General features: G+C 39.9%; 2 protein-coding genes across 3 annotated transcripts in view; one reads left to right on the forward strand and one right to left on the reverse strand.

Moving 5' to 3' along the window:
• Positions 1-17,914, forward strand: part of LOC146331533 (low-density lipoprotein receptor-related protein 1-like) — a 147,308-nt gene extending 129,394 nt beyond the window's left edge. Inside the window, exons 66-90 of one of the 2 annotated variants that reach the window (XM_084732587.1) lie at positions 74-196; positions 614-739; positions 2,315-2,431; positions 3,097-3,203; positions 3,304-3,436; positions 3,535-3,657; positions 3,766-3,888; positions 4,386-4,526; positions 4,619-4,756; positions 6,667-6,786; positions 6,876-7,141; positions 7,942-8,123; positions 8,224-8,330; positions 8,486-8,605; positions 9,035-9,211; positions 9,305-9,445; positions 9,553-9,726; positions 10,582-10,743; positions 10,911-11,091; positions 11,199-11,306; positions 12,265-12,338; positions 12,453-12,546; positions 12,705-12,743; positions 14,536-14,680; positions 16,042-17,914. In XM_084732587.1, the coding sequence (XP_084588713.1) occupies positions 74-196; positions 614-739; positions 2,315-2,431; positions 3,097-3,203; positions 3,304-3,436; positions 3,535-3,657; positions 3,766-3,888; positions 4,386-4,526; positions 4,619-4,756; positions 6,667-6,786; positions 6,876-7,141; positions 7,942-8,123; positions 8,224-8,330; positions 8,486-8,605; positions 9,035-9,211; positions 9,305-9,445; positions 9,553-9,726; positions 10,582-10,743; positions 10,911-11,091; positions 11,199-11,306; positions 12,265-12,338; positions 12,453-12,546; positions 12,705-12,743; positions 14,536-14,680; positions 16,042-16,182 (3,362 nt within the window). In that variant the 3' untranslated portion in view covers positions 16,183-17,914. The remainder of the gene's footprint in view (positions 1-73; positions 197-613; positions 740-2,314; positions 2,432-3,096; positions 3,204-3,303; positions 3,437-3,534; positions 3,658-3,765; positions 3,889-4,385; positions 4,527-4,618; positions 4,757-6,666; positions 6,787-6,875; positions 7,142-7,941; positions 8,124-8,223; positions 8,331-8,485; positions 8,606-9,034; positions 9,212-9,304; positions 9,446-9,552; positions 9,727-10,581; positions 10,744-10,910; positions 11,092-11,198; positions 11,307-12,264; positions 12,339-12,452; positions 12,547-12,704; positions 12,744-14,535; positions 14,681-16,041) is intronic. The other variant, XM_084732578.1, reaches the window with a different exon arrangement.
• Positions 17,915-18,928: 1,014 nt separating this feature from the next.
• LOC146331535 (uncharacterized) lies at positions 18,929-20,856 on the reverse strand. Its single transcript, XM_084732598.1, has 3 exons — positions 20,754-20,856; positions 19,538-20,677; positions 18,929-19,418 (listed from the first exon to the last, which is right to left on the reverse strand). The coding sequence occupies exons 2-3, from the start codon at positions 20,642-20,644 to the stop codon at positions 19,161-19,163; spliced, it is 1,365 nt and encodes a 454-aa protein (XP_084588724.1). The 5' UTR covers positions 20,645-20,677; positions 20,754-20,856; the 3' UTR covers positions 18,929-19,160.
• Positions 20,857-21,282: the final 426 nt, after the last annotated feature.

Here is a 21,282-nt window from a genome sequence, read left to right on the forward strand (position 1 = left end):
TTTAATTAGTGGAAGTTGTGATTAGGTAGCAATCCTTCTGTATTCAGTGGACTTTCTGCTTGTGTCTGTGCAGCGGAAGTGACATGTGCCCCCAACCAGTTCCAGTGTGCCATCACCAAGCGCTGCATCCCACGGGTGTGGGTGTGTGACAGGGACAATGACTGTGTGGATGGATCTGATGAGCCTGCCAACTGCAGTAAGACACAGCTCATTATTACTGAGCAAAGCACCTTTTCTCACCAAATAAGTCTCCTCTACAGCATGAACACAGCTCTCTAATAAGAGTCGACTGCTTATATCGATCGGAGACTCTGGATGTTGGTAACAAATAAAAAATGAATGTAGAGAATGGAAAATGTTGCGCTGGAGTTTAAAAAGGAGAGAAAATCATACAGCCACAACAGAAGAGACTGCAGGAGAGTGTCGATGTTCACTTAATGCATCATTATTCAGCTGTTCATGATTCACTTGAGTCATTATTGAAGTTAATTTCGCAACATTAATAATAAGACTATCATCTATTTGTTATCTGTTAATTCTGTTACAGAAACAGAGTGAATAATCCCACGCCCAGCGTCGACGCGTCTAATCCTTTAAATCCTCTCTGTTGCAGCTCAAATGACATGTGGTGTGGATGAGTTCCGCTGCAAGGACTCGGGGCGCTGCATCCCTGCGCGCTGGAAATGTGACGGAGAGGATGACTGCGGAGACGCTTCAGATGAACCCAAGGAAGAGTGTGGTAAGGACCAGGGTGTAGATGGAGGGAATAAAATAAAGGAGAGGCATTTGGCAGAGGTGTGGACTCAAGGACTCGACACAAATTTGTTTAAACTCAGCTTGACACAGTCAAAAAAAGATGTGACTCATCTTGGACTTAGTTTGTTAGTTTATGAGTTAATTTGTAAGGGACAAGTACAGTTGCATAAACTGTGTCTGATGTACTGTCTACTTGTTTATAGCCAAAGCTAATTTCTAACAACAGTCCCTTGATGGGCATTGATAGTCCAAGCAATTGTAAAATTACATGTTGTATGGACAAATAAAACCAACAAAAACACATAACATCTGGAAACAAAGACACGAAACATTAGGAGCTCAAGTAATAATGTAATTGCTGTCATGATGCTTCGGCCAAGTTTAAACCAGGATTTGACAGTTGTAGAAAACGTTTTATAATCCTTAATCTGCTTTAAACTGAGGGTTGTACCTTTGATTGAAAATGCAGTTTGTGCAAAGGAAGTGAATGCATTCCTTAATTTCCTGAATCAACTAATGTTAACACTATTCATTCTCAGAAAGTTGGGATTTAATTTGTCAGATCTGCTTTGTTTGAACCAACCCTACAGCATCCAATCAAGCTGCAGGAGAGAACTATGAAGAACCAGTGTTCTTTATGATAAGTAAATGATACCAATGATAATTTCTTTGATGTACAAAAATGATAAGGTGATCAGCTAATTATGAAATGCAGTTTGATTTATGAAATGTAGAGATTCAAAATTACAGACAGAGATGCAGCAACTTCCAACTTTATTCAACCTCTGAAGCTGCACAAGGAGGCTCTGTTGTTACAATGGTACTACATTTTGTGAAGAGGGCATTATGACTTGTTCAGGACTTGAAACTCAAACTTGGGACTTGCCTGTCCAGACTTGGGGCTTGAGTGCAAAGACTTGAGACTTGTCACTTGCAAAACAATGACTTTGTCTCATCTCTGGAGATTACTTGTATTTCCATGCAGATTTTCAGAGAGAGATTTTCATGTACATTCAGTGGTTCTCAAACTGGGGGGCGGGGCCCAACTGCTGGGGCATAGAGCCATTGCAGGAGAGGCATAGATGACCGTGGAAAAATATGGGTTTGAAACTAAGTGGAATGAATACGATTTATGTAGGGAAAGCAAACTAACGAGTTTGCTGATGCTGTTGTACTGACCTTTATTTCACAAAAAATCAACGTTGATCCTTTTGTATTAGTCGCTCCCAGTCATTGTTAATGACTGATTTAAAAAAAAGTGTGTGGCGCGTGAACCTTTTTCAGCTTCTGAAGTGAGGAATGCCAGAAAAAGTTTAAGTGCCACTGATTTACATTTAAGAATGAGAGCAAAGATAGACAGTTGGAATATTGAACTTCAAATTAAAAATTAAGCTGAATCAAGTGTCAAGAGCAAGTGACAGTATTAAGTTTTACTGGATTAGCGAGACTGAAACGGCACACAGACTTACGTGTGACATGCAAAACAGTGACTTGGTCCCACCTGTTGAAGTTGATAAAAGGACCTCAGTTGAGCTGATTGTGTGTGTTTGCTGCTCAGATGAGCGGACGTGTGAGCCGTACCAGTTCCGCTGTAAGAACAACCGCTGTGTGCCCGGCCGCTGGCAGTGTGACTACGACAATGACTGTGGGGACAACTCTGATGAAGACAAGTGTGGTATGTTCTCTTTGCTTTTTGTATAGCCACGACCACAGCTCATAGTGTGTATGAAAACAATAATTTCTAACATAATACAAGCTCTACTGTGAGCAGACCGTTCCGATGTGGCTGGTTATTGCGGTAAGCAATGTATCACCTCTCACTGCGTGTTTGTCTGTTATATTTACTCAACTACAAGCATGGTTGAGACTTTGATTTCTTTTTGCGTTACTTAGTTCTGTGGCCATTTGCACATCTCACATCATCTCATGTCTATTTTGCATTTCACACTGGCCTGTTGATGTGAGCCAGAGGTAGGTGTTTTCACAGTTTCAGCTCAACCATCCACAACCTCAGCTACCCAATCCTCCGTGTGCCCCCAGCTTGTTTTTTTTTTGTTGTTCTGTGAGCCCTTTCCTTCCCTTTCAAATCCTACTAGCTCCTCCAGCTCCTCCACCACGTACAGTACAGAATGTTGTACCATCCCCACCTCTGTGCCCCATGAGTCAGTCCTGTGATTATTTTTATTCACGTACGTCTGGCTCACCACAGAGCACCCTGTGTTCTTTTTGCTCTATTCCCACCTTTTCTCTTTTCTTCCCTTTACGCCTCTCCTCGCTTCTCGCCTCTGCTCTCTGTTCCTGCTCAATTATCCTCCTAAGATGTCTCCTCTCTGTCCTCAGTGCCTCGGCAGTGTTCAGAGAGCGAGTTTGCCTGCACAAACGGGCGTTGCATTGCTGGGCGCTGGAAGTGCGATGGGGACCACGACTGTGCTGATGGTTCAGATGAGGTACCGCTCAAGTGTTTCCTTCCTGATTTGACATTCTGCTTTGAAATTTGACACACCGCACCACACCTAACCAAAAATTCATTTCTTTGCTTTGGTCCAGAATGGCTGTGATGTGAAGTGCGACAGCGATCAGTTCCAGTGCAAAAATGGCCATTGCATCCCCATCCGCTGGCGCTGTGATTCTGACGCTGACTGTGTGGACGGCAGCGATGAGGAGAAATGTGACAGCGGTGGTAAGAAACACGCATAGAGCCTAACATGTCATGCTGAAGACGTGGATGATATTATGTTTCATTCATTCCTCTTTTCTCCTGTCTCACCGTCGTTTCAGTGGATAGACACTGCCCCCTGGATGAGTTCCAGTGTAACAACACTCTCTGTAAACCCCTGGGCTGGAAGTGTGATGGGGAGGACGACTGTGGCGACAACTCAGATGAGAATCCAGAAGAGTGCGGTGAGAATCTCTACATTTAACACATGGGGTTTCTGATGACTGTCTGACACCTTGCTTAAATAAGGGCGTCTCTTTTCTTTAATGTGTCTCTCTCGCTCTGTCCCTCAGTTAAATTCCAGTGTCCGCCCACAAGACAGTTCCGCTGTCATAACGACCGTGTGTGTCTGCCGTTATCTAAACGCTGTGATGGTGTCAACAACTGTGGGGACAACAGCGATGAAGTCAACTGCCGTAGGTTTTACTAGCTTACTGTAAAGTCACATTAAAGGGATAGTGTGGATTATTTGAAGTGGGTTGTATGAGGTATTTATCAGTAGTCACTGTATCAGTTACAGAAGATGACGTTCTGCACACCTCAGTTTGGAGAAACAGTGAAGAGTGCCAAGAACAATATACTGCTGTGGACAGGGTCAGAACCAAAACCTGTTTTAGCCTCTTAAAAAGGTCCACATAATAAAAACATATCACTTTTAAGTGTATGCTATATTCAGAATATTTTCACCACTTTACTTGCCATCAGGCAGCCCGTTCTGACAAGAAACTGCCATTATATAAGTAAGTAAGTATAAGTATCTCATACAACCCCACTTGAAATAATCCGTACTATTCCCTTAACAATTCAGGAATGCATTTTATTGAAATTGCCATAGGACGTGGCTCTAAGTCATAGAGTCAGATGACTTTTGCACGTGATAATCAGGGTAACAACTTCTCTGTGACTCCTCTAGAATTGCCTCCTTCCACACCAATCTGTCAAAAGGATGAGTTCCAGTGCTCCAATGGCCATTGCATCAGCTCCATCCTGCGCTGCAACTACTTCAACGACTGCGAGGACTATGGCTCTGATGAAATAAACTGCAATAAGAAAGGTGTGTTGTGTTGCAGTATACAGTATTTGTCTTCATGACATTATGTGGAGTTATCAGCGTGAATGCATGCTGCTCATTTTGCGTTCTTGCAGACACGGTGCTGAATGACTGTCGCAGTAACAGGACGGTGTGTGGAGACGGAGATGAAGCTCATTGTGTGGTGAATGGCACCGACTCGTTCTGCTCCTGCAAACCCGGCTTCCAGTCCAATGGACGTAACAGATGTGAAGGTACAGTTTTCTCTGCTCATATTCTATTTTGTACATTTTACAGTGTTCCCACGCAGGATGGAAAATTCTGGAATTGATATTAGTTTATTATTTCCAGGTCTAAAGAAAAAGAAAGAAAACATAGTATGGAAACACATTTGTTTCCAGACCAGTGCCCCTATTCTGTTTTCTAAGGTATAAAATTCTGAATTTCCAAAAGTAAACTAATCCAGCAGAGTGTTTTTCATTGCGTTTGGAGCAGGCAGCCAGCACAGCCAACGTTTGCCACTGTGTTAGAGCACGTGCCAGAGCGAGCTTTATGTAAGGCAAGAAGTATAGCGTGTGTCTGAACGCAGACACCTACACAGAGCTGTCTTTACGCCTGTACATCACAGCCTGCAACGCAGCTCTGCTCCATGTGCCTGATAACTGAGCCAAATCCAGACATCCACGACCAAATTAGATTGAAAGAAAATGCAGCAATGTATCTGAATTGGATGTACAGGGGGTTTTAAAGTCTTGAGACTGTGGGCTCCTTTCAGACAAAGCTCAGAATTTTTTTTTAGTTTCACTCAATTCCTGGATGTCTGTAGGATCATGATTTTGTCATTTGATTCCACAGTAACCCCCCACCCCCACCCCAAAAAGGCAATAGTCTCATATTACTGTGTTACATAACGTCAGACTACACCAAATGCACAAATAAGGTCTGTCCAAAGGTATTTATTATTTCCTGACAAAGAAAAACAGTATCATCTCCCAACACTGAATTATGTCTTTAACCACATCAAATACATTTTAGCTATTCTGTGTGATTTCACAACTAATATTATTATACTAATATGTTTTCGCTTCCGTTCACCAAGCCTCCCCTGCCTCTGACTTTGAAAACTTCAGGCATATATGCATATCATCTCAAACCAAATATTAATCTTGTCTGAATATTTATAAGTTATGCAGGGATGAAGTTACCAGAAAAGTTAATGGGCGATCTTTTCTGCATAAGGAAATCATACCTTTACAGCTGCGTTCAGTGTTGCTTCCATGTGGACACAGTGACTAAACAAGGCTGCACAGACATCATGAAAATTATTATTTAGCTTTTTCAACTTTTTCAGTAAAAATATGAGGGAAACCAAACAATACAATACGTATTCAATATCTTAAGGAAAAATAACTTGACTATAGGTAGCAGTGGTTAGTTGACTTCCTCTTTGGGCAGAAACATTTGACATCGGTATGTCGTATTTAGCCTACGATACCTAGCTACAATCTTCTGCCAATTATTTGGCAACATACTGGCATAAACCAAAATTAGGAATTTACTGTCTCATAAAGAAAAGCTATAGTGTAGACCCTTATGTTAAGTATAATTCAATCAAAGGACTAAGATCGTATCGGTGCACAGTTGTGCTCAGGAACATTACCGTGAGCTGTAGAGACGGGCAGGTTTTATGGCACTTCAGAGGAGGACAGACTTTGTTTATTGTGTGAGTGTTGAGAGAGATTCATCTTCTGTTTTTCTGTCCTGCAAACAGCATAAAGGATGTACTTTTTACTAAAATGTCCTAACTGTAATTTTGTAGTGAAAAGAAATTGTTTGAACACTGCAATGTACTGCAAATCCATGAGGGTTGGGCACTTTGCACACATGACATGAAAATGAAAGAAAATCAAATCAAATCAATCACTCATAGCCAGAACATAACATACATATTAACAGATCTATTTTAAGATGATTTAGTTGTCAATAAATACCTAGCTATTTGTACTCTTCTCAATTTTCTAGACTTCTACAGAGAAGTCTAGAAAATTGAGTTTGGAAAAACATGAAATTTTGAAATGTAAAATGTGCAGGAACCCTGAGTCCATGTTGTGGCTACAACTACGTGTAATGTGTATGTAATGTGTGGCCTTGGTGTATTTCACAGATAAGAACGAGTGCAGGCAGTTTGGAATCTGTTCCCACATCTGCAACAACACGAAGGGTTCCTATAAGTGCAGCTGCCACAAGTACTTCACCAGAATCAATGAGACCTGCAAGGCTGATGGTGAGTACTTCTACCTTAAGTGACACTTGTTGGATTTACTCTGTGTCCACTGAACTCTGCTCTGCTACAACAATCTGTTGTATCTTCAGCTCTGAGACAGGTGCTCTACATCGCTGACGACAGTGAGATCCGCAGCCTGGACCCTTCCATGCCAAACTGGCGCTATGAGCAGATCTTCCAGGGTGACGCCAACGTGCGCATTGATGCCATGGACCTGCATGTCAAGACCAACCGCATTTACTGGACAAACTGGCACACAGGGCGCATTTCTTCCTACGACTTGCCTTCTTCCTCCTCCTCCCCCAACAGCAACCGCAACCGGCGACAAAGTGAATCGAGGGTCACAAACGTGGAGGTAAGTGTATTTATTAGGGATGTAACAGTATATTGTGATTAAAAATGTCTGAACTGTGACAATATCTACTATGATATTGCATGGTTAATCATTTTAATTATTTTATTTTTAATTTTATTTTACAAAGGGACTGCCACTGACTGCTGACTTGGTTTTGTTTTGCAACTGTTGATACATAATTCAAACATTCATGCCAATTTTTTGCTTACATCACAGCTGGTTACAAGGAAAAACATAATCTTATACGAACAAAAACTGCTGCACAGATCAGATTTATTATTTAATAAAGGTTAAAGGTTCATGAAGACATTTTTTCAAGTTGCCCTTTTTTAAAATATTGGCATTAATATGGTATTGTAAACTTTATGACTGCAATAAACTCTTATTTTCATTGTGATTAATTTGCTGATTATTTTCTCAATTTATTGATTAGTTGTTTGGTCTATAAAATGCCAGAAAATTGTGAAAAATGTTGATCAGTGTTTCCCAAAGCAAAGCAATGTCAATTTATTCAGCTTACTGTCATGGATTCTTAAAAACTTACTCAAACCAAGTAATTGATGTTTAAAATAGTTGGTGAATAATTTAGTAGTTGACAACTGGTCATTTAATTGATCGTTACACCTCTAGCAGACTTTTCATTGTGACACTATTATACCTTGAGTTTTTGGTGTCATTACACTCCAAGTATTTCTGTGTGTTTGTACTTACGTATATAACTGATGTAAACATAAACAGGGCAGGTAAAGCATGTGTGTCCAGTTTTGAAGAGTCTTAATGCTGTTTTTCTCTGTGTTCAGATCCCTGATTTGAAGATGCCCCGTGGCATCGCTGTGGACTGGGTGGCGGGAAACCTGTACTGGACCGACTCTGGCAGAGACGTCATTGAGGTGGCCCAGCTAAGCGGAGGACGCCACCGCAAAACTCTCATCTCGGGCATGATTGATGAGCCTTACGCCATTGTGGTCGACCCCCAGAGAGGGTGAGCGGGTCTTGTACAAAATCATAAGAACACAGATGTACAGTAGATTTAGGTGTGATATCAGCAGTGATAAATGGAGCTTTTACATTTACTTCATTAGGAAAATGTACTGGGCAGACTGGGGGAACCATCCCAAGATAGAAACAGCTGCTATGGATGGAACCATGAGAGAAACTCTGGTGGAGGAAAACATACAGTGGCCAACTGGTAAAACATCCACATCCACACACACACACACACACACACACACACATCCACATGCACGAATATTTGTCTTTAATGATCTGTTCTGTGACATGATACAAAATGTAAATCTTTAATCTTTTAAAACTTGTCTAACACTGCTCTGTCTGTCTGTGTAGGTCTGGCTGTGGACTACTTCAATGAGCGTCTGTACTGGGCCGACGCTAAACTCTCCTTGATCTGCAGTGTGAGGCTGAACGGCAGCGATGCAGTTGTGGCTGTAAACAGCATTAAGAACAGTTGAGTGGTGCAAACTCACAATGACACAGCTTGTGTTGTAATCCATATTAATGAGCAGACATTATAAATCAGGACTCAGTGTGATGTGGGTGGGTGATGCAAGAATGTGTATTTTAGCATGTAAAAATGTATTTAGGTACAATTACTAATTACAGTCAGTCGGTAACCTGATCCAAGTATTACAAAATTAAAGAAATGTAACTTTCTGTTCCAAACAATACCAAGCACAAAGACATTAATACAGCAGTTCTCAAACTTTTTCTGGCATCCAGAAAAAGTTCACACGTCATCAGTGTGATAGGGGAAGCAACTAATAAAAATAAGTTTTGTATCCTAATTGCATAACTTGGTTTCATGTAATCTGTTACTCCCCAAGCCTTATCCTGTCTTTGAAGCTTTTATAACATGTCCTCTCTGTTTCTATGCAGAGCTCCATCACCCGTTCAGCATCGACGTCTTTGAGGACTACGTCTATGGCGTCACCTACATCAACAACTATGTCTTCCGAGTGAACAAGTTTGGCAAAGGACCCATTGAGAATCTGACAACAGGAATGAACCACGCCACAGATATAGTTTTGTACCACCGATACAAGCAGCCTGAGAGTGAGTAGAAAACAGACAAAACTCACTAAATCAAAGAGGAGAGGAATAAAGTAGGGAGTGTTTTTTCCTAACTCTGAATTATTTTTCTGTCAGTGACTAATCCCTGTGACAGGAAGAAATGTGAGTGGCTGTGTCTGTTGAGCCCCAGTGGACCAGTCTGCACCTGTCCCAATGGACGCACGCTGGACAACGGCACATGTGTGGAGCTGCCCACTCCCACACTGTCTCCTATCTGTGAGTAAACACACGCTCTCACATACAGAAGACACACACACACACACACACACAGAGACATTGACATCTAAATCATTCTGTATTACTGAAAAAAATGTCATCTCCAGCTCCTCCCAGTGGTCCCTGCTTGACCCAGTGTATGAACGGTGGCAGCTGTTTCCTGAACGCTCACAAGCAGCCCAAGTGTCGCTGCCAGCCGAATTATGGAGGAGAACGATGTGAGATTGACCAGTGCAGGGACTACTGCAAGAATGGAGGCACATGCACACCCTCCCCTACAGGTAGGACATGGACATTACAAGCTGGTTTTGGTATTTTGTTTTATCTTTCTCTTGCTGGTACATCTGAGATGGCTCAGAAATGGCTGTGCTCTTATTTGACAAACAGAAAATTCCTTGTTTCTACTGGTGACCATGTCTCCCCCTACTATTGTGGAGTGCCTTTGGTTTTGATAGTGGGAGTGATTTTATTCTCTCTATATGCTCCCATTTGTCCACATTATACAGAGATGTAACATTTCATTCCACTGCTACACTGATGGCATCCAGCTGTATCTCCTAGTAAAGACTAGTGACTCTTAAAACCTCCCCGGTCTTACAAACAGGCTATCTATAGCTAGTTCAGCTATAGAGCTAGTTTAGTTATAGATAGCTATTTAGCTAGTTATCTATAGCTATCTGTAATAAACTGTACTGTTATTATTACTCTTATTATCATATTATTATTAATTATTATTATTATTATTATTATTATTGTTATTGGTAGTAGTAGTAGGAGGAGGAGGAGGAGGAGTGGCAAGAGACGCGATAGAATAAACCCCACTTGATACTAGTAAAGGTAAGATTAAAAAGGATGCAAATAGAATATATGGAAAGTATAATATAAGGTAAAATAAAACCCACTGAATAATAATAACAATAAAGTTAAAAACAGAGTACATAGGATGAATAAAATCAACTAAAATACAGCATTTTAAGAGAAGTGTAGCAGTGCAAAGCACAGTGCAAAAAAGAGTTTCAGGCCTGTATCAGAAAAGTCAGAGCCAGTTAAAAGCTAAAGTGATGAGATAAGTTTTTAACTTTCTTTTAAAAACACAACACATCTATTTATATTTTCATGTGTCTGTCTTTCCACAGGCTCTCCTACTTGTCGCTGCCTGACAGGCTTCACAGGACCAAACTGTAACCTGTACACTTGTAGGGATTACTGCAAAAATGGAGGCAACTGCACAGTCAGTACAGGAAACCAGCCGACGTGCCGCTGCCCCGCTGACTTCCTGGGAGACCAGTGCCAATACAGTGAGTGTTCCTACTCTGTAGCCCACATGCAAGTTTAAAAATGCTCAAATAATTCTCCTGACCAAGTCCGAATTACAGAGTACCTGTATTAGATTTTGATGTGGCTGGTGACAGGGCACTTATATGTTTGTTTTTGTGTGTGTGTGTGTGTGTGTGTGTTTGAGCAGGAAGCTGTGAGGGCCACTGCCTGAACAAAGGTACATGTCTACAGAGTGAAAATGGCTCCAAACTGTGCCGCTGTCTGCCTCAGTACACTGGCAACACATGTGAGATTAACAAGTGTCACTACTGTCGTGATGGCGAGTGTATCCCCAGCAACAGTTTCACATCCACAGACTTCACCTGTCGGTAAGAGCGGTCAGACACAAAAGATTTCTTCAGCACAAAAAGACCTACATATGCAGCGTTGTCTAGTCTTCCACATTGCCATTCACAATTTTTTCTGTCTTGAATAGCTGCACAAATGGAAGAGTCCAACCCAGCTGTTACACATGTGATACAAATGAGTACTGTGCAAATGGCCAGTGCTCTATAAACCCCATCACCCGGCTTCCAGAGTGCAGGTGAGGACCAGTGTGTTTCATACATAAGTGTTAAAATTTGAGTTTGAATATCACCAACTCAGCTCAACTCAGCTTTAATTACAGTAAATTGTAGCTTTTATACACAGACGCAGCCCGGTATGCTTCTCATAGCAAAATTAAAACAACACAGACAAGAATAAAAATGACAATAAATAAAGAAAGAAAAGAAACAAAAATTTCAACAGACAACAGATGGTGAAGCACCTACTGCAATGCCACCACAACTGCCAAATGCAGCAAAAGTTCAGCCAACATTAACATGAATCCTCACATACATTGTCCCAAGCTGTATGTCTCTGCCAACCAGTCAGGTTACAGTTTACATCCATGTCTGTCCAGACTCATATAATGTTTCAAATGAAGACACTGAAGGAATGTAATAACTTCCCACTATATTGACTTGTAACTTTGAAGGAATTTAATAAAAGGTATGCAGTGCATGTCTTTGGCAAAATCAAAAAAGTTATCAGCATTCATTTGTTATTCCAGTTAATAATTTCCAGTGAGAAACATGCTGTCTTCACTTAGACTGTTTTTACAGAGGAGTACAGAGGACTGATAGAGAGCTGAACATTATGATGTCACAGTGAAGTTGACCCTTGACCTTTTGGATATAAAATATTTTATCCTTTTAGATATTTGTGTGTGGTTATGGACAAACTGTCATCTGTGCTTTTCTTAAGATATCACATTCACAAGAATGGGGTGACCTGAAACATAATGCCTGTGGCCATGACAGTTGTCAGCACAGAGCTGTACAAACAAAGTTTTTTTTTTTCCAAAATTGTGAATCAGAGGTCCAGATTAAAAAGACAGGTCTTTATTTTTCTTTTAAAGATACAGAAGGAGCTGTTCTAGTATCCACAGGTAGTGAGGGTATCACTTCATACATGCACCTATTTCAGTATCTATTATTCCCTCTTTTCTTTGTTTGTAGATGTTCACCGGGTTGGGAAGGGTATCGCTGTGAGTCTGTGGCCAACAGTGACAGTGGCCCGAGCACAGGTGGACGTAAGTTGACACTCCTAACACCAATGATAGAAGTTCTTTCGACTGGATATGATTGAGGATTCTCCATGCAGCGTTCTTATGCTAGTGTGTGTTGGTGTACGTTTGTGTGTGTAGGCACAGCCTCCATAGTGATCCCTGTGCTGCTACTGTTGCTGCTGGTTCTGCTGGCTGCAGGAGCGTTGATCTGGTATAGAAGAAGGATGAGAGGGTGAGTGACAGTCAAACATTTAAAACAAGAGACAGTGGAGACCTCTTTTTGCCTATGTTTTTCCTCTCTCCCTCCCTCCCTCTTTCTCTCCCTTCTTTCCTTTCCTCCGTCTGCACTTTTCCTCTCCTCTCTGTAATGGCATCTCTTCTGCTCCTCAGGTCTAGCCGGCCCGGCAAAACCGGCTCCAGACGCTTGCGGTAACGGTTGCCAGGGTTACACTTTCCTTCCATTCCCTCATTCAACTCTGCATCCTGATGCTCTCTCACTCTCTTTCTGTCTTTCCCTTACCCATAAGTCTTGGTTGCTGTGCAGTGTTTGGTCCTGTGGTGAATGTCGCGCCATCCTCTCAGATGTTCATGGGAGCTGTAGTTCATCCTGCCCCTACAGTTTCTCTCCTGTTTAACTGCCCTCGTCAGAGTGGCTCTGGGGCAGATCTATTGAACAGATGCATTGAATAGATCTGCCAGTGCTGTAGATCTGTTGGTCATAATGTTGTCCATCATATTGTGCCATATTGTATTTACTGTACTGTGCTGTGGTTTGTGTTAAAGTAGTGTCTCTCATAGCGAGAGATGGACGGAGTGACAGCATTCTTCCAAGCTCAATTTTGGAAAATGCGTGTAAAATCAAGCATTTACTCAGATGCAGATGCCATCGCTGATGCAGACATTCATAGCATATTTTACAGAATCTATTGTGGATTTATTGTGGTTGTAAAGGATAGTCTGCACTAGAGATGAAACAATATGAAAATTTCACATCATGATTATCGCGGCCAAAATGATCACAGTTTTCAGTATTATTGCAGTATTGTTAAAATGTACTGAAAATGTTCAAAAAGCACTGATACATAAGTTTTATTTTGAAAACCTGTCAACGATTTGAAACACCATCCTGCCCTTTGCAATGTCAGTGTTTTCACATATGCAAAACAAACCTGTGTTGCTGATGCACCTGCATCTGGGAGACTTGCTAAATCTGGTCGATGCTGGACAGCATAGGTGTCACTTTGTGTGGAAAAGTCGGGGGCATAAGGGGTCAGATCAAAAATCATTTTTTAAACAATGTGATTTTAGGCAATTTAATGATGTGATTTTTACTAATCAGTATGAGAGATAAATATAGCAGGTAAAAAGGGCAGTGGAACAATGCCAACATCACAACTACTGTAGAAAGTACCACCGCAGTCAGTCAGCCCAGCAATAACAATATTCAACATAACAGCCATAAAATATCACAAAATAGGAAGGAATGATGTTAATAATGTTAGCAAAAATAATATAATATAATAATATAATATATAATATATAATATAATAATAATGTTAGAAAATAAGTCTGCCTTTAGATGCAAAGTAGCTTAGATGCTGTGTCGATGCTGCATATGTTAGAGAAACAGAGACTTCACAAGAATTCATGAGTCAGCTCAAACCAATCAGGACTCATTGTAGGTGTTCTTAACGTGCAAATAAACAATTCCCAAAACTTTCTCATTTGTATGTTAACATTTCTTGGTGCAAGATACTTTTCAGAATATTTTTAACAGATTATGGTTTTGAAAAGTGGTGGGGACAAAGCCAGCCATTTCAAGAAGCGGTGTGGACCTGACCTCAGTGTAAACGACACCTGTGCTGAACAGTATTTACCCTGAGTTTTTCAAAGCACAGCAAAAACGGTAATACTAATCGTCAGGAATTTTACTGTGATTTATCGAGAAACCAGTGATCGTTTCATCCCTAGTCTGTACATTAACAGTCGAGTATCAAGGTCTACTGTGTGTGGATCTGTCATGGGCTCAGTGAATGCTGGGTTTGTGTTGGTGCCTGTGCCGTGGCTTAGTTCCCTCAGCCTGGATGGTGGTGAGAGTCACGTGATGCCTCTCCCCCCCCCCCTTCATAATGTGGCTGTGTCCCTGCTTGCACTGTTTCAGGCTCTTTATAACCTTGAATAAGACACAAAGGTATGACTGAACCCTTAATATTTTGTGTAGGGCCAAGGGCTTCCAGCACCAGAGGATGACCAACGGGGCCATGAATGTTGAGATCGGAAACCCTGCCTACAAGATCTACGAGGGCGAGCCTGATGACGACGCCGGGGAGCTGCTGGACGCAGACTTCACACTGGACCCAGACAAGGTAGAAATAAATACCCAGCATGCATATGTCAACACAAATGCTGTGGCCTCTGCACATATAAATAATATCAGTAGCACTTTATAATAGTCGTTATTAATTAACTGGTAAATTGATAGTTAATTAAACTTTAATTCACAGTTATTTGACTGTTAACAAACAATGAAATGTTATTTTGTTTTATTTTATCACTAGTTTGTGTAAAATAGATCAATTAGTTTCAAATATATATTCTATCATAGCTGATAAGACAATCACAGTTGCATTCGGTTTAAATTAATAAACTAATAGTTTATTGATGCGCACATTTTATTTACTTCATTAAGTATCTGTTAATGATTTATAAATTATTAAAATAATTAAATAGAGAGAGGGACCAAATATTCGTAACACTTAATTAATGATTTATAAACCATCTGCAAATGTTAATACTCTTAATAATGATTATAATACCTTAAGTACTTACTTATAAGTACATCATGTACATATGTGAACATACATAAATAACATACTTATTTTAATCCACAGCTAATATTTTCCTAAAGGGACAGTTCCAAATTAAACTGTACATTCGAAAAACTCAACAGCAGTGTCTGTTTACAGATATCATGATCCAGTTACTCAAGATAATCTACAGACCTTGTTGGAAGCAGTTTCATGTAGGGAATACTTTCCTTCCGCAGTAGAATCAACCAGATCTACTTTCTTTTCTACATGTAGGAAAATAATTCCTACATGGAACTGCTCATAACAAGATCTGCAAATTAGCTTGAGTAACCAGGTCATGATTTTTTTGAAGGAATCACTGGTTTTGACTTTTTCAAATGTATATTTTGGTTCTTTGAGCAACACAAGCCGAGTTTGATTTAGTACAATTATATTGGAGAGAAGGCAGATGTCTGTTCTCCTTCTTTTGGGGTGAACTTTCCCTTTAAACTGACAGACCAAAACTACTTGGTAGTTTTGTTTCATAAATCTAATGAAGTAGTTTTGTAGCCTAAACCTACTTTACTTTTTGTGCTTGTATTTTAAAGTCTACCTGAAGTAGCTTCATATTTATTATTGCTAATACATTTTAAACAACGGTAACAGAATATTTATACATTATATAAAATATAATCCATATTTGATCAATCCTGCCTAGTTTTGCTGTTTGATTAGAAGTTTAGGAGGTTCCATTGGAAACAGGAAACACTATGGTGGCCACCTGTTTGCAGTCTTTCTCATATTACAGCTACACATCATCATCATATAAACATGATTTGAATGTCTGTTAACAGTAAAATAACTATATTACTAAAGTTTAATTAATCAGTTAAAAAGTGGTAACATAATATCTAATGTATATTTTTAAACCTTTCCAGCCCACCAACTTCACAAATCCAGTATATGCCACTCTGTACATGGGAGCTCACAACAGTCGCAACTCTCTGGCCAGCACAGACGAGAAGAAGGAGTTGCTATCACGTGGAGATGAGGAGCCCCTTGTGGACCCACTGGCATAGACTGTCCATTAGCCTGGATCATGCTATTCCAAACACACCCCTCTTCTTGCCTTTTAAAAGAAAAACGAAACAAAAAAAAATCGATAAAAAGTGTGAGAGAAAATTGATAAAAAGTGTGAACACTGTATAAAATGTACAAAAATGAAGGACTACTTTTGTATGTGATTGCAGTATTATATTTTGTTCTTTTGAGATTCCTCTGGTCAAAAATGAGTAACATTTTCTATGAGAGATTTTTAATTTACACTTTGTCCCTTACCCTTTACCTAAATAGCCACTACCTCTGTGCAAAATGAAATGGAAACAAGAAAATCAGAAGAAAAGATGCTATCATTGGAGCAATTTTAATTTTTTATTTTTGTATGAATTGTATAGAAAAGAAAAAAACATTGTTCCATTTCACCAGTGCCAACTGTTTGTTGTTTGTGTCGACTTTGAGCGGGAAAGGCAAAACTCAAAGTTTTCTAAATCGGTACATATGTTTTCTCGCTGGGTTTTCTTGGCGAGATTGTGTGAGACAGATTTGTAATAGCACCGTTTGTGTATAGCACATGTAAAATGTCAATACCAGATGGCAACTACAGTATTTCCACGTAATTTTTTCTCAGAGAACAATGTTCATGAAATGATTGTGTTGTCTTCCTTGCACAGAATTCATATTTTACGGTATAGTGTGTACTGTCGACTTTATACCGTAAGATGTAAAACAGGTATGTTTGTTTTTATCACATTGTATGACAGTTGGAGCTCATGTGTCGCTGAAGTGAGAGGATGAGAGGCGTTTTTCGGTGTGTGATTATGGAGCTGGAGAGTGAGGAAGTTAAACATTCCAGGCAGAGTGGTGGGTGGAGATTACCGATGTGAAGAGATGGTAAGGCTTAATGCCGTCATGGGTGGGTAATTAGCAGATAGGAGACTTTGAAGGACAGTGTCATGTCTGCATCATGTTACAGGGGTTTTCCTCCAGAAGGAAAGGGAGGCTGCAATCATGGTGAAATGGAAGGAAAAAAAAAAATGATCGAGATGGATCTTTTGCTTGTCTTTAATTTCTCCAGTCCATTGTTTTTGTAAAGACCAGATAACACCCGTCTGGCTTTGTGAGTAGATTTATCTTTCTACCTTTAGAGGATCGAAGTCTGTACGTTCACAGTTTTGTAATGACTCAGTCTTAAGTGCATTATGTTCATTTGGTCCTTAGCATTTCTCCGCTCTCATCGAGCTCTTTCTAATCTCTCACTCTCTCCTCTGTGCCCTGCTGCTGCTAATGCTACCATTCTGGTCGCTCTGACACGTCCTTACGCTCAGCCTCTGTCCCAAAATGCTGCTTCTGTCAGAAATGTGTCAGCCATATCTTAATGCATGTGAAAAGTAACACCAATCTTTAATGTAACTACAATAACAAGTTTTTATTTTGCTTACCTGTCGGCGAGTTGTTATTTTATGCTGTTGTATATGTTTTGTCTTTAATTGAGAGAGAAGTACAATCATTTTACCTAAAGAACATTTTTGCAAAATCATACATGCATTTTCAGAATTTTTTTTTGATTAGTCCTTGTTTTTTTTTTTTGTTTTTTAAATGAAAAATGACACATAGCTTTTATAGTACACGATGCATGGAGGCTCAGACTTTCTTCTGGAAAGAGAATAATGTTTAATTTTTGCTGGAGTACTTTACAAACTAAATAACAGATATTGTTATAAATAAAATTTTAAAAATTGTACAGAAAACAAATCAGTGCATTTTGTGGTTTTTGTCTTTTTTCGCTGATACAGTAAAGAAGACAATGATGAGTCAGTGTGGGTTGGTTTAATCATTTATTTGGCAAACATTAAATCAGATCACATGTACAGTTGACATATTAAATGTATGTATGCAGATGTTATTCTGTTTTATTTCTGTTTTCAATGACAATATCAGATTTTCACTACGTGATTATTGTGGTATAATAACAGTATTCTTGCAATATCTATTAAGATTAAAAACAAACAAAAGCTTTGTTTATTGCATGTACAGAAGGTGCAGTTACATTTCATGGATAGTGGAGAGACTGTCTGTGATTTAAGATCATTCAATATGTTTAACGGTTAGAGTCAATACTAGTATATCGAGACACTCCTTATCTGTTATGAAATTCTCACTGAACAAATAACTGAGGAAATCCTCCATTTAAAAAAAAGTTAATACATGTTGATAATCATTAACTTCTAAGCTTTAAATGTTGTCTGGTGCACATTAAAACAAAAATAGTAAAATAGTTCGTTCATTTCGGTGATTGATGTTTTTGAAAAAAAAAAATCTCTGTTTTATCATTATGTTTTCAGGCTGTATCAGGTTGCTGTCCATCCAATTCTTGTGAACGTGGTACCTCACAATCACCTTGATGGAATTTCTTCAAAATTGGCACAAATGTCCACTTGGACTCAAGGATGAACAAATCACATTTTGGTGGTCAAAGGTCACTGTGACTTCGCAAAACATGTTTTGGTCACAACTCAAAAATTCATTTCAATGTCTAACAGGATAAAATCCAAAAGATTTAAGGTCAACCTCACTGTGACATCATAATGTTCAGCTCTCTATCAGTCCTCTGCAAAAATAGTCTCAGAGTGGAGACAGTATATTTCTCACTGAGAATTACTCACTAGAAGCATACATGACAATGAAATGATTACTTCCACTTTGCAAAAAAACACTATGATTTTTATTTAATTAATTCAAAGTCTGCTATATATAAAGTACATGTCTAGACAGACATGGATGCAAATTGGAACTTGACTATTTGACGGAGGCATACAAACAACTGCAAGGTGGTAATTCTACTTCTCTCTTCAGCTACTTTGGATCCAAGTCTTCACTTGATGCCTTTGGCCTTCAGCTCATCTTTGACCCTGCTCAGGTAGTCAGGGTCAGGATACCCAAAACTGTGGAAACAAAATATGTACAAGGGTTAATATGTCACATTTCAGTAGACTTGGCATCAAAAAAGAAGAAAGAACTTTGAGGTTTGGCTACTGTACCACTGTGGTCCTCCTGACACTGAGGTCTTGTGTTGAATGTCGTTCCAGGTCACTTGGTCATCCAGCCCAGTCGTTCTGGACATCCCGATAGTGAAAATGAGCTTCTGGTCAAACGCTTTCTTCAACAAGTGCAGCACTTCCCTGCCCTCTTTGTTGTCTGGCAGATATGCTGTTCTGTGAATGGAGGAGTAGTACTTTCCAGGATGTGGATGCTTTTCCTGCAAAGGGGGAGGGAAAAATATATACATTACTTCTAAAAAAAAAAAAAAAAGTTAAAGAAAATTCAACAAGTAACAAATCTGACACAATCCCTTCATATATTTAAACAGGCATTTACCGTCTGTATTCCACCTGGAATATCATAGGTGATGATGATATTGCCACAGTGTGGGAATCCAGGGAGGGATGAAGGATATGACTTCCATGTCATTTTTCCATCTGGCTGGTCTCCCTCCATTTTACCAAAGACGTCTTTGCATACAGGACAGATGGGTCCCAACATTTTCTTGGACTGTGCCAGGCATTCCTCACAAAATTCATGTTTACACTTGAGCTGCGTCTTATTGATGAAGGTATCTTTGCATATAAGACATTCTTCGTCCTTGTTGTCTCCTGATGTTGCTCCCTTTCCTGTGGGTGCTTCAGTGTTGTGCATGCTGTATCCTGATTGCCTATTAAACACAGGTCCACCGGTGGCCCCCTCTGACTGATAAGGATTGCTTGGATGAACATTGCTGGAGTTCTTCAGTGAGCCTCTGAACCATGGTGAGCCAGTAACATCATGGTGTTGAGTGCGGCTCATGGGTGGTGTTGGAAACCTCTGGTGCTGGATTCTTCCAGATCTTTTATAATCAGCTCTGTCATCGGCTTTGCTTTGACTGATGCCTAATCTCTTAAAGTCCACACCAAACTTATCGATGGAAGTAGCCTTCAGCTTCCTGGAGTTCTCCTCCATGGTAGATCCAGCATCAACAGGAGGGTCTCTGATGCTCATGCCAATGTTCAGTGGTGTGTCTTGAGATGCCCGTGTAGACTCTCCAGCAGATGTGCAGGTATTCACATTATTTTGTGTTGCATTTAAGGATCTTCTGATGGCATCTTGACTTTTTCTTGGCCCACATACGGTAATTTCTTCAGAGGACAGAGTGAGCAAAACCTTGTTCTTAGATCTCTGGACGATGTTTAATGCGTCCTTCAACTCTTCTGGATTCACTTTCTGCAGAGGAACAGTGAAGCCCCTGGATTCAACTGAGCACTTCTGGACAAGGTTAATGAACTCAGAGAAAGCATAGTTTGGATCTCCATTTCTCCGATCTGCTTCAAATGTCAGCTTCACTTCGGTCGCGATTTTAACTCCACTCTCTTCCTCGATGCGTTTAATTTCCTCCTTGTAGGCCTGGTTCACATACCAGTAATCGTGCATTGGGATATTACATGTAGTCATGTCACTACTTTGTTCACCCAGTTGTCCTTTCACCTGGACAGAGAAACAATAATTGAATCAAATCAAATTTAATATGATAATCTGCACTTCGTTACTACACAGCACGTACATGTTGTGGCTCTGATGCAAACGAAGGAGGAAGGGCCAGTGAAGCATCGTCTGGTATTTGTGTCTCAGGCTCAGATGGTGTCAGACTAACAGATACTATTGTGACTGTTGTTTTCTCATCTTTCGTTGTCAGTGGTTTACCACACAATTTCTGAAGCTCAGTCACACCTTGAAAAGAAGACAAACACAAAATGAATTTGTCACAAGAAATATAAGAACAACAAACTGAATTGTAAAACCTATATCAATACACGATGAAGCTCAAAATGTCTGAATGTTTTTTGAAAATTCATCAATAGATGTGCAATTTAAGTTTTGCTTAAAAATACTTAAAAATTAAAAACAGTTACACTTCACCTGGAGCGGGTTTAATGTTTATCACAGCTCTCCCATCTTCTGACATCTTTAAAACAGACAAGTCTCCATGAAATTCGTTTTTGTTGGCCCAATTTATAAGAGCTTTCTGCAGCTCCACTTTACATTTCCGAGGTGGAGGACCCTTTGACCACTTGACTGAGAGAGTGACTTGA

Source organism: Lutjanus erythropterus, chromosome 2, assembly GCF_056507025.1.
Source record: "Lutjanus erythropterus isolate fLutEry1 chromosome 2, fLutEry1.hap2, whole genome shotgun sequence".
NCBI classification, from domain to species: Eukaryota; Metazoa; Chordata; class Actinopteri; order Lutjaniformes; family Lutjanidae; genus Lutjanus; species Lutjanus erythropterus.

Bases quoted from the DNA above. Each gene is read 5' to 3' on its own strand.
- LOC146331535 (XM_084732598.1), bottom strand. From the start codon at position 20,644: ATGACTACATGTAATATCCCAATGCACGATTACTGGTATGTGAACCAG. The intron at 19,419-19,537 runs GTAAATGCCTGT...CCCCCTTTGCAG, and splicing joins TTCCAGGTGGAATACAGACG to GAAAAGCATCCACATCCTGG.